Source organism: Chelonia mydas, chromosome 1 (assembly GCF_015237465.2).
Source record: "Chelonia mydas isolate rCheMyd1 chromosome 1, rCheMyd1.pri.v2, whole genome shotgun sequence".
Lineage (NCBI taxonomy): Eukaryota > Metazoa > Chordata > Testudines > Cheloniidae > Chelonia > Chelonia mydas.
In genome coordinates this window covers 237,055,573-237,074,223 of record NC_057849.1, presented here as the reverse complement: position 1 = coordinate 237,074,223, position 18,651 = coordinate 237,055,573, and the positions used below count along the sequence as shown (strand labels likewise).

At 43.4% G+C, this 18,651-nt stretch overlaps 1 protein-coding gene across 4 annotated transcripts; it reads right to left on the bottom strand.

Annotated features, from left to right (window-relative positions):
• Positions 1-2,068: 2,068 nt before the first annotated feature.
• Positions 2,069-18,147, bottom strand: LOC102945034 (aldo-keto reductase family 1 member B1). Of its 4 annotated transcripts, XM_037877346.2 has the most exons (10): positions 17,698-18,147; positions 13,002-13,169; positions 10,554-10,670; positions 8,858-8,935; positions 7,973-8,095; positions 6,491-6,597; positions 6,232-6,313; positions 5,220-5,303; positions 4,382-4,464; positions 2,069-2,670 (listed from the first exon to the last, which is right to left on the bottom strand). In XM_037877346.2, the coding sequence occupies exons 1-10, from the start codon at positions 17,761-17,763 to the stop codon at positions 2,628-2,630; spliced, it is 951 nt and encodes a 316-aa protein (XP_037733274.1). In that variant the 5' UTR covers positions 17,764-18,147; the 3' UTR covers positions 2,069-2,627. The 4 variants fall into 4 exon arrangements, with proteins under 4 accessions (XP_037733274.1, XP_037733288.1, XP_043395725.1 ...); XM_037877360.2 differs by lacking the exon at positions 13,002-13,169 and having other exon boundaries at positions 17,698-17,878; XM_043539790.1 differs by lacking the exon at positions 8,858-8,935 and having other exon boundaries at positions 17,698-17,873.
• Between the last annotated feature and the right edge of the window lie 504 nt (positions 18,148-18,651).

Here is an 18,651-nt window from a genome sequence, read left to right as displayed (position 1 = left end):
ACAAAAGTTTCACACAGTTCAATCAGCCTGGGGAAATTGTGAAGGCCATAGGTATAACTGGGTTAAAAAAAAAATTAGGTAAGTTCATGGAGGGTAGGTCCATCCATGGCTCTTAGCCAAAATGGTCAGGGATGCAACCCTATGCTCTGGGTTGTCCTTAAGCCTCTGACTGCCAGAAGCTGGGTCTTGTTGGATCATATTAAAGAAGTTCTGTATTAAAATCACAAATGAGTTTGATTCCCCATAGTTTAAATTCCAGGGTATTACTAATTAAGAGGTCTCTTGGTTTTTGGTACTGTATCTCTCCCTCTCTGTGTGAAACTTGCAAGCTGCTAATTGTGTTAGTACATTCTAAGACAGAGTCTGTTCTCAAAGCAATTCTTTATAACAACCACCACCCTTTTGTTGAATTCCTCTCGCTTTGTTAACAACTGTGATTAAAGTAGAGATAGAGGATGTATGTGGATGGATGCTTGGTGTGGATAATAACTGAGTGATCAGGGAGGTGCCAGCCTAAGAATCCAGTGTCCATAGGCTGAAGAAGGCGTCAAGTGGAAATAACCAGAGGACCCCCGGAGGGCAGATTGGAATCCACCCAACAGCCTCAAGAATGGGAGAACCAAAGAACAAGATAACATCTGGCAGCACGGAGCTGTCAGGAATGTGACATCTGCTGATTGATTCAGCAACAGCATGATGAAGCAATTCCCATAGACTGGCATAGGAAGAAATTCCTATAAAAATGGACTCTAGAAAGTGAGAACTTTGGGGTCTGATTCTGCAAACCAACTTCCAGGAGCATCAGACGTGCATCTGACGAGGCCCTGCTCCCTCCTCATGTCCAGGCCACCTGGCTTGGCATGAGCAACTCTAAGGCTGGTAACTATGATAACCTTGCAGAACGTGTGTGTGTATATGAATGAATGTGTGAATAAATATGAATGGAATGTTATAGCTATAACTAACTGCTTACTATGATTCTTTCTGTATTCACAATAAATGTGGTATTTTGCCTTTTCCCCTTTAATAAGATCCTGCTGGTTTTTATTTTATTGGTATAACAGTCTGGACAACAGGGGATGGATCACTTGAAATTTCCCTGTTCTGTTCATTCCCTCTGAAGCATCCAGCAGTGGCCACTGTTAGACAGGATACGGGGCTAGACGGACCATTGGTCTGACCCCCTATGGCAATTCTTCTCTTTTAGAAACCCAAATTATTTTTGACAGAAAATTGCCAGACCATTTTTGACCAGCCCCAGTGGCAAGTGCTGTAATTATACCACGTACTAAGCTCTTGTATTGACACTAGCCCCTTCGGTCATTACTAATGTGTGCTAAAAATACCTTAGTTGTGAGGTTCGTAAGATGTGGCCTGAAGTATAAATGCAGCTGATGAATTTCAAAGTTTAGGAAAATGCATATTATTGAAGTGGTGGCTTTATGGTTGTTGCAAATTTTTATCTGATCTGCTGATTCTTAACGTAGGTTTTTTTGCATACCATCTTTTAGTATGGTTATTTAAGAAAGGCTGAAGACTGCTTTTTGTAGCTTACTAAGCCTTTGGTGTAACCTTTGTACTGGCCATCCTAATGAGGAATGTTACTACTATAAATTTAGACAATCAAGTGGAAGTCTCCCTAGGTTGAAGTTCCTCTGCAGGAATACCCCTTGAACTAATCAAAAATACGCTATACCTTGAATAAGATTAACCTATTGCATTGTTACTCCATTTGTTGCCAATTTTACTAGAAAAAGCAAGTAGCTACATTTTTAAAAAGTGCCCCATCTAAACAGATTACAACTGTGTTTGAGCATCAAGAGGTTAGCCAGGATTTTGCTCTGTACTCATGTGTTTTTGCATCAGTACCATGAAAGCTGCAGATCCTTTAAGGACAGCAGGTTCTGCATAAGAAGTTAGTATGAAAGTGAAGTGAGCTTTCTGTGTTTCAACACGAAGAATGATTTCCTATTCTCTTGTTTGAGGGCTGGAGACAACTGCACACAAAGGGGCAGCTGCAGAATTACTGTCACGGCAATGCTGAAATAATCATCTCATTATACAAAGCAACGAGACAACCTTTTATTACAAGCGAAAACACACAGTTTTAGATGGCCAAAAAAGCTCCATTGTTTGGGAGAGCTGCACAGGTAGCATTGTCCATACTCAGAAGTCAACTGGCACTTCAACCTGGGAGCGAAAGGCAAAGGAGTGTTCCCAAAAACAGGAATTTAACGGACAAGGCTTCAGAATTGGCTCTTCCAAATGACAGCTGTCTAACCCTCCCATCTGGGAGCAGAGATAATCTCAATCACATTACAACCTGTTGTGAAACAGCGTGAACAGAGAATCTGAACTAGTGTATTTTCTGTTCAACTTGAGCCAATCCCAGCCCATCTTGGCAAAAACACTCCCACGTAATAAGGAGGTCCAAATTATATTCAGTGTTTTGTTCTTCAGACTCCTTATAAAATTTCCTTTGAGCACATCTTCTGTGGCCAGAATAGAAGTACAGTGTGATAGCTGTAGTGTGAAAAACTGCTATGGGGACAAATGAACAAGTCAGAGGTAACAGCAGAAGTGAACCACTGCCAGGGGTCAGGAAGCATGGCAAGACACCACCAGCTTTAATACTCAGCTTTGAAAGGATAGTCCTTGTGATTTGTGCACCTGAGGAAAAGAAAAAGAAGAAAGGTTATTCTGAAATCTGAATTAAACACTGCTCATATTGGCATTGGTGTCTTTTTCTGGACCGAGGAGAAGGTTCTCAATGGTACACAAGTAGCCCACACAGGTGTTAAGTCCCTAGCAGCCTCAGAAACATATCCAGTTTATACACAAACTTCCAACCCCTTTGCATTTAGACATTGAGAAGTCACAGGCAGGGAGATCTGAATGCTTTTTAGATTAAGTGTTTACATTTGTGCTGTGTCATTCAAATGGTAAGTTTTTAGATTTTTCAACAATCAGTTTTGCTCTCTGAGCTTGATATAGCAAAGTGCTATGATCTCTATAGAAGTACTAATACTTCATACTAAACACGTCAAACTTCAACACTTGATATCCCTAATGAGATAGTGTCCATATTTTAAAAATGGTGGGGGAAAAAAAGAAAAAAAAAAAAGTCTGGCAGAGTGATCAACCGAGTTGTATACGACAAATAAGCTGGACAGCCAGGCTCAGGATTTGGGAATTTAACTCCTAATATTGTGTTCATTTCTCTATATTGCTGTCTCTTTAATTTCATACAGAAATGAAAGACTGCTTGCTAAATTTGTTATTGTATTAGAATTCTATTTACTAACCCCAAAAGACCCTGAAAAACTATCACTCAGTTTTGAAAATTTAAGCTTATTTACATCATTTACCTGTTCAGATGGACATTAGTAATAAGAATCGGAGCTATTTTAAATTCACCCAAGGCAAAAAGCAACAAAAAACACTATTGTTTAGGCTAAAACACCCTTCCTCAGAGTTCTGTTTGACACTTGATTTGAAACAGGTTTCCTATCCTTTTAGGACAGCACCCTTTAACATTCAGTTCCAGGGATCATTTCAGAGTGTGACAGAAGAGAGAGTATTCTGGGATTGCCTAAAGTCAGAGTCTTCCCACTCCAAAAATAGACTTAGTTGAGAAGAAACAAAGTAAACAAAATCCCCCACTACAACCCAGCAGATAAATCACAACTGCCCGATTTCCTCACATCCATCAAGCAAAAGGGAACGAAGGGATAATTTTGCAACATCATGATGAGCAAGGACATGTTCATGCACTGCTAAGTAGGAATGCAGATATATTTGGGTGGAAGAACACATGTTACTGGTTTCATCTTGGCAGGTGTTACAAGTCAATTTTAAATTATTTCATTGTATAATGTGGACTGAAAACTCAACTGACAGCACAGAAGCTGATCAACGCATCTCAAGTTTTAGGACTTCCAAGGGCAATTTAATTCCTTAATTCTCCACTGGAATTAAGTATTTAGCATGCTAACATTAAACTCCAGAGAGGTAGGTATCTCCATTCTACTGACAAAGCGTGAGGCAGACAGTTAAAAGGCTCAATCAATGTCACAGATCCAGTCCCATGTCAGAACTAGGTTTAGAACTAGAGACTAAGAACTCCCGCGTTCAGGCTCTTCCTTCTTGATAAATAAGTGAGTTTAAATCAAAGGTAGGCATTAAAAATAAGGCCATATGTTTACCACTGTGAAGATGTTAAAAACTGTCCTGAAAAAATAATTTTTGGACAGACCTGTTTGTTAGACAGTCCTGAGGCAAATTTCAGTTTGCCTTTTTTTTTTTTTTTTAAAATCAATCTCTCTCACACACACAAATAATCCCCGGATTTTTTAAAAAGTGTTTTCAAACAGTCACCTACATGGTGAATGCACAGGCTCTCCAGTTCCTATTAAAGGTGAGGATGGTTTCCATCTCCTCTTTAGTCAATTCAAAGTCAAACACCTGAGAAGAGAAAACTTTTAGTTAGCTTTTCAAACAGTGTAGTCAAGACTTGGGTGATCAAAGATTCACAAGACTGAAAGAAAAGCTTCATAAACACACCCAACTTGACCTGGAAAAAAAAAAAAAAAAAAAAAAATCAGTGCTGGTTAGAAGCAATGATTGCTTTGTACAACTAAAGTATTTCCCTTTGGACAGCTGCAGTCTATTGGCAGAGAAACATGTAAACTGAAGTGACAGACTCGTCAGCTATACTGAAAGCTTTTGTGAACTGTTATAATAAAGACAATTAGCTACACATTCATCCTGACAAGCTGTGCAGTTAGTGTGTGTGTGTGTGTGTACATATATATATATATATATATATATATATATATATATATATATGTGATATCAGAGATTGGATCGGAGTAGAGGAAAGCTATTTTCTTGACACTGCTTTGTATACACTCAGGTATTAGGCAAGTTTTACTTGCCAGTTGTTCAGCACACAAGAGAAAGGAAACACTAACTAGGACCCTGAACAGCCACTTTGTGCATTTATTTTTAAGCCAGTTCTGCTCACTGTTGCCATTAATCCTGAGTGTTAGTTTAACCTTCAGTATACTGTATGTAACAGTACTAAAGAATCTTTCACCTCCTTATTTGAGAGTAACCTGGGAAGGGTGAGAAAGTATGGCCACCTTCCACATAAGAAGTTTGGACTCCATCTAGTTACTACGATTCAAAGCCAACCTGAATGTTATTTGCAATCTTACCTTAAAGTTCTCTTCAATACGATGTTGGGTAACAGACTTGGGAATCACAATCACATTTCTCTGGATATGAAACCGGATCAGAACCTACATAAACAGATCAGCAGGGTTACTTAAGTCATTCATCACCAGTAAGAGACCGAAACCTCCCTGTTCTAAACAAACAGTACTATTAGAGCAAAGATGCAATATACACTAAGATGCAGTTCATCAGAACCATTCCAGTTCTAAAGCACCTCTTTTCATCACTGCAGGACTCAAGGCCAAGCTGACACTTATTGAATCACAATGGGTTGAACAGTGGTGGCCAGGTGAAAGCTGGATGTTTCCCTTTCCTCTGTTTCACAGATTCATAGATATTAAGGTCAGAAGGGACCATTATGATCATCTAGTCCAACCTCCTGCACAACGCAGGCCACAGAATCTCACCCACCCACTCCTGCGAAAAACCTCTCACCTATGTCTGAGCTATTGAAGTCCTCAAATCGTGGTTTAAAGACTTCAAGGAGCAGAGAATCCTCCAGCAAGTGACCTGTGCCCCATGCTACAGAGGAAGGCGAAAAACCTCCAGGGCCTCTTCCAATCTGCCCTGGAGGAAAATTCCTTCCCGACCCCAAATATGGCGATCAGCTAAACCCTGAGCATATGGGCAAGATTCTCCAGTCAGATACCCAGGAAAGAATTTTCTGTAGTAACTTAGATCCCACCGCATCTAACATCCCATCACAGACCATTGGGCCGATTTACCATGAATATTTAAAGATCAATTAATTACCAAAATCATGTTATCCCATCATACCATCTCCTCCATAAACTTATCGAGTTTCCCTTTCCTCTGTTATCCAAATAACCAGGTGATCATTAATTCCTTACCCTTACAATGAGACTTTAAGAATGGAATCAGATTGCAAAGGATGCAGAGTCTACACAAGATTAGAATGCTGAAACAAGAGGACACATTATAAAGGAAGCAGCAGATATCATGCAGCGACCTCACTTTGCTGGGCACAGATACCTGAGCTGGGGTTTTGTTGTGCTTGGCTGCAATCTCCTTAATCTTGGGGTCATCCAAGAGGGAAGGGTCCTCTGGTTTAGCCCTGTAAAAACAAGAGAGATAGAAAGTTAATGGTGGCAAGTTTTCATAAGATGACTCTACATACTAACAGAAACATGTACCCATTACAACTGTGTTACTTGTTCAACTTGCCTCAGAGTTTCAAGTTCAACATACACATTGTCACTATCAGGCAAGTTAGGCTGCAAAGCATTCTTACCATGGCCTGTCAGGAGATCCGAGGGGACTGTATGCTGTGACAGAGATTCCTTTGGATTGGCAATACTTAATCAGCTTTTCCTGGGTAAGGTATGGGTGGCATTCAATCTGTGAGCACAAGGACATAAATTTACTCAGAGGCAGTCTGCACTAATGCTGCTGTGTTCCAGGGATCATTTCCTATTCCGCTTACAGGAAATATCTTTGGTAGGTTGGCATGTTGTGACTAATTACGAACCCTGTGTATGTTACAAAACTTTTAGTTGGTTCGTATTTTATGAAATTTTCTTGTTTTTGTGTTTTATCTGTTGCGTTTCAGTTATTACGGGATATTGCAAGGCAGAGGAGTGGATGGGGAGACCATACCTCACTTATATTTTAATTATCAACTTTGTTCTTCAAAGATTTACAAAATAAATAGTCATCCTCAGACTTATGCAACTGAAGCAGTACAACAAAGTTCATATCCAAAAGTATAGCATAAAACCAGAGTAATCTAGTTGAAGTGAAATTCAAATGAATAGGGCTAATTCTTCCAATTTAAAGTTTTCTTGTTTAGCTTCCCTAGTTAAAGATATGACTATTTTGGAAAGTACTGTAGCATCAGTACTATGAACTGGAGTGTTCCAGACCATTACTTTAGAATAACTTAAGTCTCCATTTTCACTCAGGTATTAAAGTAACCCTCTCTTTCAGTACTTTGATAAGAAAACCATTACTGAACTTGGATCATTTACACCACGGTACCAGAGAAGGGGGATAACCACAATCTACTTATTTTGTATTTGAGATTTTAAAAACAGACCAGTCAAGCAATTCAGTTATTTTTCCTACCATAGCCATTACTTAACCCCCTCCATTATACTGTAGCTGTTGCCAGTAGCTGAAGCATAGGCAAGATGTTTCTGTTATAAACACTCGGATTCTCTCACTTATGGCTTAAGCCTGGCCACATCCTCTGAAGTCAATGGGAATGGAAGGTTCTCACTCAGCCCCTTGCAGGACGGTGCTCTTAGCTTTCTTAGGCGTCGTCGATACGGCAGCAGTGTGGACTACAAGGGGTGTGAACTGTACAGCATGCTCATGTGCTGCGCTCTAACTGCCCTGGTTAGACCCTGCTGGCGAGAACCAAAAAAGGGACCTAGTTCGCATTGATGTAGTCCCATTTCAAGCAGGACTACACTAACATGAACAAGGCACACACTCCCACTCTGTGCCTCAGTTTCCCCACTGTAAAATGCAGATGATGATACTTACCTCTTTTGTACAGCATTTAGTGCTTTTCACCAGGAAATCATTGTAAGACCTATATATTTATTAACATTCACTCCCTCAAGTGCCCCTTCACAATTCTAGAAGGACTGAAAATGCCTTCTATCCCTACTCTATTTGCCCACTCCCTACTTCCCCACTGTAAGAGAACTGACATGATCAGATCCTCAGGATCCCGGAGACACTGAGCTGTTACCTTTAAGCAGCTTACCTGGTTGTTGGCAGGCCTGTATTTTAACCCAGGCTTGTTCAAGATTCTCTCAATCTGTTCGTGGTTAAAGTTGGAGATTCCAATGGCTTTCACCAGACCTGCATCCACCAGCTCTTCCATAGCCTAAGGGGACAAGAGAATCTGAGTCTATGTAACCAGATACACAAGGCAGGGCCTAAATAAGGCATTCTTGCTGCCAACATGGTTTATTTCTTTGACGATAACCAGTGATAGGACACTTGGTTAGATTCGTCACATATGTTCTGGAGTCCACCAGGGGAAAAGGATGCAGAGAGAACGGTTCTTTTCACCCTCTTCTCTGAGGTTTCTTTTCTGGCTGTGAGAGTTTTTATGCATTTTTATTAATCATACGAGTGAGTTAGGAGAGACTGGTGTCAGACAGGCCACTATTCTGCCAGTGTTGGGTTATCCTCAAGATTGTGGGTAGTATATACACCCACAACTCTCCTTTTACTTCTGCAAGTAATAAGCAGAGCTGAGAATTTTTAACAAAATGTTAAAATTTCAATGAATTTACTTTGACTATGTCCTGTCACCTTATACGTTTGTTAGTATTCTAGCAAGGAAGTTTTCTAGCCTGAATTTTAAGTTTGAATCCAAATGAACTGAAAATTTACACTCACATTTCCTGTGAGCTAAATTACCCAAGGCAGCCAGTCAGAGAACAAAAATATCATCCGACTTGCATAAATATACAGTTAGTTGGACTATTTACATAGAATTCTAAGTGATGTGCAAACCAAGAATGAAGGTATTTAAAAATAATTTTGAATGAATGATAAATTCTTTGCAGAGAAATCAAATATAAAATAGATAATCTAAACCACAGAGCCAAAATTAATCTCAAACTGTAATAAGACTCACCTCCCAAGTGTCCAGAATATCTGTGCTACTGGGCAAGACCATGCCTTTCTCATCTGCAGGAAACAGCTGCTCTCCAGCCTGTCAGTGTAAGGCAGAAAGTCTGAAACATTCTCTGGTCAATTTTCTGCTGAAAAACTAGAAGTCTTGGGGAGTCAAACGGAACTCAGATTCTGTATAGCAACTCGAACTCTTAGGGCAGAAAAAGAGGAATAGTAACGCCTATTTAAGTAGTTACCTTACTCATTCTGGCAAGGTCTCCCTCCCTCATGCTACACATTCATCATTCCAGCCAGAGAATCCACCCCAATAAACAGGGTTAGATCTGTGGCTGGCGTGCAGTTCAGTGATAGATCCAGCAAAATAGAACAGTGACCCACCATAGTACAAGTACAGCTGAGTTACAGGTCTATTACCTATGGCTGTAGGAAAGCACACAGGTTTTATACATTGTCCCATGATGTACATAATGGTGCATTCCTTTATTAAGCCGGATTTATATCTGACTCCATCTGCTGCATGAGTGATGGTGTGCTGTTGCAGGCCTTCAGTGGGAGACTACGTATAGATTGCAGGGAATGGGGAAAAAGACAATGGAACAGACTGTGTGCATAAGTTACTGTCTATGCTCTTGCTATTATAAAAAGCTCCCTTGCCTAGACTCCTTTACAGCCTGCCTGCAGAACCAGCTTTATTGCATTTACTTTGTCCACCCTAAAAAAACAACTAAAAGATACTGGAGAGTGCATTTGGGAGTTGCGCAGAATACCAAGGAGAAGGTATTTTTATCAGGCTCAAACAGAAAAGAAGAGCCAAGACAAGGAGTGAGACATCACCAGCTTCAATCATATCTTTAATCTGCATGTGGAATTTAAAATGAAAGTTGCCAGTTCTGAATGCCACGGATTACAGAACAAGGCTCTTATGGCAGATGGTAACTACAAGTTTGTACTGTGCTTAGGGATTCCAAGGGCATGGGGTGGATGTCAGAGAGAGGAGAACTTAAGAGCTTATTTCACTGCCTGCTGCTTAACTAAGGTCACGTCTACGCTACCGGTAGACTGACGCTGCTGCAATCAATGCAGCAGGGGTTGATTTAGCGCGTCTAGTGAAGAGCGCTCTCCACTGGAAGGAGAGGAGTAAGGTAAGTCAATGGGAGATGTGGTGTAGACACCGTGGTAAGTCGACCTAAGTTATGTTGACTCCAGCTACGTTATTCTTGTACCTGGAGTAGCGCAACTTAGGTCAACTTACCCCGGCAGTGCAGACAAGGCCTAAGAGTGCTACTACTAGCAACAAGGAAAAACAGACTTATTGTTAAGAACCAAGGAATACAGCGATCCTTCCCATAAAGAGGAAGGCAAACCAGTAAAGAAGAAATCGGTAATCAAATGGTTAAAGGTATAAACTACCCTGCCCTCAGACCTGGAGTTGATCCCAGGTTCATCTCTCCTTGGATCAACAGGGGGAGGGAACGTGGTAGAAGCTGCATTGTTCCGCTTCAGGGATGTAAGCCTTGTTCACACACCCATACAGTAAAGCTGAATAAGCAGCACAAAGAGTGATGCTGAGATATCCCGGAGGAAGCTCAGTCCTCCTTGAGGGTAAGGGGGTTGGGGCTGTAACAGGATAGCTTACCAGGAGGACAGTGCTTCTCCAGAATCTGTCAGGAAGAAACAAGTGTTAAACATTACAGTACCTTAAATCCCAAAGGCCAGTGAATGAGATACAGATCCAGGTAATTCAGTTTCAATGCATCAAGGGTTTTCTGGCATGCTCCCTTCACCAGAGGTTTCTCGTGGAATGTGGACCACAGCTATAAAAGGAAAACCAAGCAAAGCAGTGACCTCACAGGCAAATGCTCTTACAAAACTCTCCCAGTCAGGACAAAGTCCTATTACACCTACAGGAAGCAGGTCTGGGAATATTATTACCCCCATTTACAGGCTCAATTTGTGAGCAGAGACAGAGGGAACGTTTCTTGATGCTAGTATTTTCAGTAACAGTTTACCTGACAAAATTGGGTTCTGGCAGATTAAAATGGTAACAAAATTTCACCAGTTAAGGCAACAATAAAAAGCCACTTATTGCAAGACACGGTATTCGGAAAGAGAAAACTAAGTGCTACAGAGTAATGAAGCTTTCCAGCCATCTGTGTCCAGAAGCAGGGAGATGGGAAAAGCCTCCTGCATGAGTTTGGCTAGCTAAACATTTACAAGACAACCTAGACAGCCAATAGGGCTGCAAGTGCCTTCTGATTTGATCACCTAATTTAAGAGCCTAGATAAAGAATGATTTCAAACACATACAGTGCAAAAAATGTATTTGGGCCCCCATGTTTTTGAATTGTCACATGGCCTGGATTCACAAGAGTACTTAGGCACCTAAGTCACAGCCTTAGGCTCCCCTGAGAACCAGGAAACTCCTGCCAAACCCAGCACGCACCTAAATGCAATTGGCACCTACATTTGCAGGGTAAAAGTTCCCTAGGTGTCTATGTTTCTGCCTCTGGACATGCTCACTGCTGCCCCCACCCTGAATCTGGATGCCTACGTCTCACAGCAATGCACAAGCCAAGGGAAGATAGCAATTTGTCTGCCTAAGTCACATGCGGTGCCCAATCCGGCAGGCATGTTCAGAGGCCCACTACTAGACCAGGTATAATTCAAAAATCTCACCAAGGGGCACTCCCCTGGGACATGGAGGAGCCAGGTTCAATTCTCCGTTCAGGCAGAGGGGAAGAAAGGATTTGAAGAGAGGTCTGACTGACCTTTCAGGAGAGTGCTCCAACCACTGAGCTTTGGGATATTCTGGTGTGGGTCTCCAGTCTCTAAGGAAGCTATTCCACTCCAGATAAATAATGGAAAAGCAATTGGAGCAGGAGGACTGGATGTTGGGTCTCCCAAGTGGGCGTCCTAATGACCATGCTACAGAGTCATTGTTACATGCACGCAAAGAGTCCCACAGTTCAATGGTTAGCCCACCCTCCTGACAGGTGGGAGACCCCTGTTTGAATCCTTTCTTACCCTCTGCCTGTGGGGAGAATTGAATGTGGGTCTTCTAGAGCCCAGGGGAGGGCTCTAGCCACTGGACTAGCAATCATACAGTGGACAGCCTCAACTTTGTGTGGTGTAAGGCACCCACGCAACTCATTCTCACAAGAAGCAGTTTAACTGCCTAAGGTGCTTGACATTGAGAGAGCAGTTCCCATTTGTCAATCACTAGCAGAGACAGGTGCCTATTTCAGAGAGAGAGAGAGAGAGAGAGGTGGGGCTTAGCATACACATCTCTCAAACAGCATCTCCCATTGGTTAGGTTAAACGGCTCCCCACCTAGCGGGCTGGCTTTTCTGAATCGCATTCTTAGCTGTCCATCTCTCCCCATTCATTGCACAGGAGCCCCGGCACTTCGCTCAGGCTTTGTGAATTGCAGTGTGCGCCTGTGATTTTCTAGGTACCCAAAAGTTAGTGTCGCAATACTGAAATACCTTTCTGAATACAGGCCAGTCTCAGAAAGCCACAACCTGGTCCTCCTTCCAGCACCAGAAATGGAAAGAGCCAAATGGTAGCTCGCTACATTGCCCTCATTCTGGAAGTTGCACTGGAAGTGGGAGGCATCTTGTAGCCCCTAATGCCCATTCATGATTCAAGGACTTCAGTAACTCAGCAAGAGGTTAGGGGTCTATTACAGGAGTGGGTGAGTGAGGGTTCTGAGGGTTGTTATGTGCAGGAGGTCAGACTAGATAATCATGATGGTCCCTTCTGGCCTTAAAGTCTAGGAGTTCTTACCTTAACTCCAGCTCTAGGTTCTACATTATAAGCTCAGCATGGCAGGCAAAAACACTTGTCCCTTCCTCAGTCATTGGAAGGGCACAATATTCCCACCTCCATTGCTGGTACGTTCACTGGAGAAGAGCCACTCCAAACAGGAGAGAATCCAAGAGGTCTTTTATCCTTCCCTGTGCATGCCCTTTATACCCATCCCATATGAACATGTGAAGAAGGAAACAACTCAACAGTGAAATGTACCATGTCTTGAATTGCTTTATCCCACAGAGTCAAAAGGGAGTGAAGTTTTCCATCTTCCTCCAACACCCTGGGTGCACTGAATCTGCCCCATGACCGTGATCTTCCTGCCGCAGCCATACCTTACTGACAACAAAGAGGTCCTCTCGTTTCACAACCCCTTCTTTGATTTTCTGCTGGATCCCATCCCCTACTTCATTCTCATTCTGGTACACGTAGGCACAGTCAAAGTGGCGGTATCCAATGTCAATGGCATCCTTCACTGCATCCTGTACTTTCCCTGGTGGAGACTAATAAAAATAATAAATTAAAAACCACCACCACCACTCTAAAATACCCCATTTTCCAGGTGGCTAGAGGCTCAGAACCCCCAATAAAGTTTATTTATTTCTTCTATGGTGTTCACCTCCCAGGCATCTGGGCACCTTGCAATCACAACAAAAAATGTCTCTCTGTGGTTGTCTAGTAATTGTTATTGTCTGACTTAATGATGGCATCCAACAGTGCGTCTAGCAATCCATCCTGCATCTCACATGGATAGTTTAGCAAAACAAAGCTGCCTCACACCATGACCCTACTCTGGATAGCTGTCAAGGAGCAATTTCTCCTTGTGTGAGAGGGCTCTTTAGCCACACCCTTCAAGTGGTCCTAGGAAAAGAGCTATCCTGGGAACTAGCTGTCAAGGCTGAGTCCCCACTCTGGAACTTCGAGTGCAGAAGGTGGGGGCCCGCAAGGATTCTAAAAATTAACATGGGCCGCTCTAGGCTTGTATTAAACTCCCAAGGTTACAGATTTTCTCTGACCCTGGATGGGTAGATGCTGCCACCACCCAAGTGCAAAAAACACTTTTGGAACCCAGGAAGGCGCACTTGGGAATTCCTCCCTGTGGGATACCCTCAAGCCCTTTCACCCCCTCCCCCCCACCCGGGAAGAGCTGCGAAAGAAAACAAAGGAAATCAGTTTTGCCCCCAGCTAATTAAACAACAAATGCACAAACCTCTTAGGGACACAAAAATTCAATCCTGTTCTTAAAAAACGGTAAATTTTATTAAAAACAAAAAGAAAGAAAATACATCTGGAACTTAGGCTTTTTGCTAGGTTTTAAAAACACAATTACAAGGATTAAGCATCAAGATAGCTTCTTGAGGTCCAGCTTAAAGGTTACAAGCAAAACAGAAGCACCTGGGGTTAGCACAGAGGAGTCCACAAGCCATAAAGAAATAAAAGATAAACCTAATCGTGTCTTCCTAGACATTTCCTGACCTACTTACATATCTGGGGTTTTAAATGAGTAGTTTCTAGGTATGATCTGATGATTTTCTATACCTGGCCCAAAGCTTTTTACAGCATAGTTTCAACCCTGTCTCTGCTCTGTCCCCTCTCTCTGGAGAACGGACATACAGACAAAGGGAAAAAATTCCCCCCCCAATTTTAAAAAGTTCTAACCTTCCCATTGGCTCTTTGTCAGGTGCCCACTACTTTCCTTTTACCTATGGACTTTACCCCTTTACAGGTAAAGCAAGTAGAGAACAGCGACTAACAGGGATTTTATAGCTAACTGGCTGGCTGGGTGTCCATAAAAGTGAGCTATCCATTCTTCATTTATCACACTAGCAGAAGAAACACGAGCCTATGAAAGGCAGTGCGGTGCACTGGGAAAGGCAAGGGATAAAGTCAGGTGATCTAAGTTCTGTGTGATCATGGGCAGATGACATGACCTCTCTGTCCCTCAGTTTCCCATCTGTAAAGTGAGGATACTAATAACTACCTTCTTTGTAAAAGTTTTTCAGCTCGATGGACAAGAAGTGCTATAGAAGAGCTATGTATTAATGATCACACAGGTAAGCATCCCACAAGAGGGGAGGCTGGGGAGATGCAGAAGCTTCCTGACCACTAAAAGAGTGCAATCACCACTCTGAAAAGAGAATAGGTAGCCAGAAGTAATATGGCAGATATACAGACTGCTGAGGGGTGATTTCAAATGTTACATACATGTTATCCGCCCCCCCCCAAAAAAAAAGGCTTTTCCAGCAAGGATTCTTAGAGCTAGCCTCCGCACCTCAGAATGCACTCATCTCACAGGACAGCAGGGGAGTTACTTAAGTACCAATGACCAGGCCAACGGTCTTGAACCCCTGTGCTTTGGGCATGCAGTTGAGATTGGTCTTCTCAAGGGAAGCGTTAAGCATTTGCCTGCCAGCCATGGGAAGTGACCAATTCATCCTATGACACCTGAACTATTGCTAATCAGGAATTTACCACAGTACCAGAGCTCCCGCTCTGTCCCTGAGGGCATATGGCTAGACAACAAGATGTAGACCAGTCCACTGACTGACATCTATGAACCGATCTTAGATTTCAGAGTCTGCAGTGTGTATTAGATAAAGAATTAGAAGGAGAACATTTTGCTCCTGCAAAAATAATAATTTAAAAATTCAGATAGTTGTCTGCATTTTCAGGTATTGCATAAATCCAGCTGTTGCTGCTGATTGCTATTTGATTTTGTTCCAATTCTGCTGGTCAAAAGTTGCTTGAAATAACAAGTTTGCTTAAACACTAGCTTGCTGCTCTCAAAAGGTAAAAATAAGCAGACACTGGATTTCAGGTTATGCTATGGTATATGCCATCCAGCACTTGGGGCCTGCATAAGGTAAGTGCTCTGTGCAGGAGCAGTATGGGATCCTCGGCCTGTAAGAGGCCAGCGGGAAGAAAGACCTATGGAAATTATTTATATGCCATAGTGGCCACTGTGTGTTCATATTGTTCAGCACGTCACCTATTCTAATCTACTGTAGCATGCTGTTTGAAATAGCATGTTACAGGATTGTACCATAGAACATCAGGGTTAGAGGTCATCTAGTCAAACCCCTGGCTCAAAGCAGGACCAATCCCCAATTTTTGCCCCAGATCCCTAAATGGCTCCCTCAAGGATTGAACTCACAACTGTGGATTTAGCAGGCCCATGCTCAAACCACTGCGCTATCCTGCCTCCCCACATGAGACACTGTCAGCTTTGTGGGACCACATACAGCAGAGCTCTGCATTAAGACATAAAACAAAGGCATACATTTTGAAGTTGCAAGTCAAGTTGGAGTTTGGGCTAAAAACACCCCTTCCTAGGCTTCAGAGCCCAGGCTCTAGCTTGAGCTGCAACTACAAAGCGTTAGCATGAGCCCTGCTACCTCAAGTCAGTCAACCCAGGCTGGCAGGCTCGCTACCATAGGCTATGTAGACACACCTTACCCTAGGGATACCAAACAAATTAAAACCTTGGATCTCCACCCTGCATTAACTTAGTATTGGAACCAGCACATCAAGCAGTGGATAGCAAAACCACTGCATAAAGCTGACATAGAAAAGTGCTTTTAAAAACGTAAGAATAGCTCTGTTCACCTATAAATCTGTTTGGAACATATAATGATTTCACAGACAGAAAGCATGAGTTAAGTTTAATGACATTTTAGCAAGATCCACTGTCACACATTTGCCATATCTCTAATAATAACTACAATACTGCTTCATACTTCAGTAGGACTTTCCAAGAGAGGATGCTCTTTATGAGCATTAATCCTCTCAACACCCTTGTAAAATAGGTCAGTAATATCCCTGTTTTACAGACAAAAAGGCAAGCATGAACACTTTCCTCAAAGTCACACACAAATCTGAAGTCAGAATTAGGAACAGAACCCAGAAATCTAAACTCCTGGCTGTATTAACTAAAATGATAAATTCTTTCAATCCCTCTCCCCCACCCCCAGGGATTGTATGTGTTGCTAGTTATGAATCATCAATCACATGCCGTGAAATGTACAAAATACAGACAGTCGCTGCCCTGAGTTTTCTAGAAACTACCCTTGTATGTTATTTCACTTTTAAAGTGATACCAACAAACTTCATGAGACTTAAGGGGATATTCTTTTAAAAGCTAAGTAATAAAAAAATCTAAGGCCAATAGAAAAAATTTTAAAGAAAAGGCTAATAAAAACAGCTGTTTTAAACAAAAAAAGAGCTCTCTTGCAGTGTCTGAAACCCAAACATTGCAGAAAAGTCTAAAAGTGAAACTGACTTCTTTGGTTTTTAATCGATTTTCAGCCAACCAGAGAGAAGTGATAAACTGAAACTTGAGCAGTAACAAGGAAATTGCGTTTTTAAAATGCTCTTTTTAAAACAGGGGAAGCTAACTGTAAGAGAGGCAAAGAAATTAGGCCAGAATACACTATTTTAAAATTGACAGTGGCTCTTTAAATAGGCCACTCAATTTCCTAGACAAATTTTGGAGTGCAGGAAGCCTTTACACTCCTTCCTCTCCCCCCCTAAAAGATGCATGAATTACACACGAGGCACTATGTTCCCAACAACTTTTAATAGCTAGGCTCAGACGCAGCAAAGGCCGGGTATGGAAGCGTGACACACAGCAGTATCTGCGTTACATAATGGCCATACGCGATTCACAATGAGCGCATACAGACACCGCCCTCCACCTCCCCATCCGCAACCCAGGCCTTTTGGACGCATCAGGGGACAGGACGCTTTGCACCAGGGGGGCAAATCGTGCCAGCGTAAGAAACCCAAATAGTTTGCACAGGAACTACCCAGTGCTCAGGAGGTGCCGGGGGCGGCCAGAGCTGCCTGCCCTGTAACAAGAAGCCAAGCGGAGACCGGCAGTTTTTGGCACACCCTTTGCAAAGGGAGGACCGGACCCAAAGGGGTCCGCAGCTGCAGAGGCAGCGATGAGGAAGGGATGCAATGCACCCGGGCGCAGGCGCTGGTGGCCGCTGGGGACCATGCCCTAGACCCCAGCTCCTGCAATGACGGTACCTTCCAGGTGCCGAGCCCCAGGATGGGCATCTTTGCCTTAGTGTTCAGCTCCACGCAGGTCCCCATGACTCCAACTCTTCAGCCCTCCCTGGATCGCGGCCCGGGGGGAGAAAAAGCAGCAGCCACGCTTTTTATTGGAGACTGGCCCCGCCCCGGCAGCTGGTCTCCCGGGGGCGGCTGCGGCGGGCGGGGAGAGCAGAGAAGGGAAGGGCTGCGGGAGGCGGGGGGGACGCGGTGCAGAGCAGCCGCCGCCAGCCTGTAGCGGAGCGGCCGCGCCTACCGCCCTGGAAGCGGGCGCGGCTCAGTGCACGCTGGCCTGGGCAGCCTGCGGGCGTGGGTCTCCTTGCGGCATGCGCGGCAGGTGATGCACGGACCGCGCCTGAGTTGCGCGCGGCCTCCCCACTGTTGCATGCGCCGGCTCCCCTGTTGGGATTTTCTGCAAAGAGCGGGTTCAGAGTAGCAACCGTGTTAGTCTGTAATCGCAAAAAGAACAGGAGGACTTGTGGCACCTTAGAGACTAACCAATTTATTTGAGCATAAGCACATCCGATGAAGTGAGCTGTAGCTCACGAAAGCTTATGCTCAAATAAATTGGTTAGTCTCTAAGGTGCCACAAGTCCTCCTTTTCTTTTTGCAAAGAGCGACACCCAGTAGCTTGCAGATTCCTCCGTCCAGTGCACCCCAACCTCAGGGGCAGGCAGTGCGGGCTATTTTCTGCTGAGGACAGAGCTTTCAGGGACCTGCAAAGGCCAGGCCGTGTGTGCGTCCAGCTTTCCATTCTGGAGGGCAAAGAGAGAAGGGTGTGTAGCCATCTACCAAAAAAGTTGGGTGGGATCAGGAGTGAGCATGCACCAGTGCCGCTGCAGCAACATGGGGGGGGGAAGCATCAGCATGGAGGGGAGGTCTTATCCCTTGACTCTCCGTCTCACTACCTCTATACAGATAAAATACAAA

Excerpts from the sequence above, each read along its gene's own strand:
- LOC102945034 (XM_037877346.2), bottom strand. The coding sequence starts at position 17,763 with ATGGGGACCTGCGTGGAGCTGAACACTAAGGCAAAGATGCCCATCCTG. Across the intron at positions 6,314-6,490 it reads GGATCTCCTGACAGGCCATG|GGCTAAACCAGAGGACCCTT; the intron begins GTAAGAATGCTT and ends TTGTTTTTACAG. Across the intron at positions 5,304-6,231 it reads ACAACAAAACCCCAGCTCAG|GTTCTGATCCGGTTTCATAT; the intron begins GTATCTGTGCCC and ends CTGTTTATGTAG.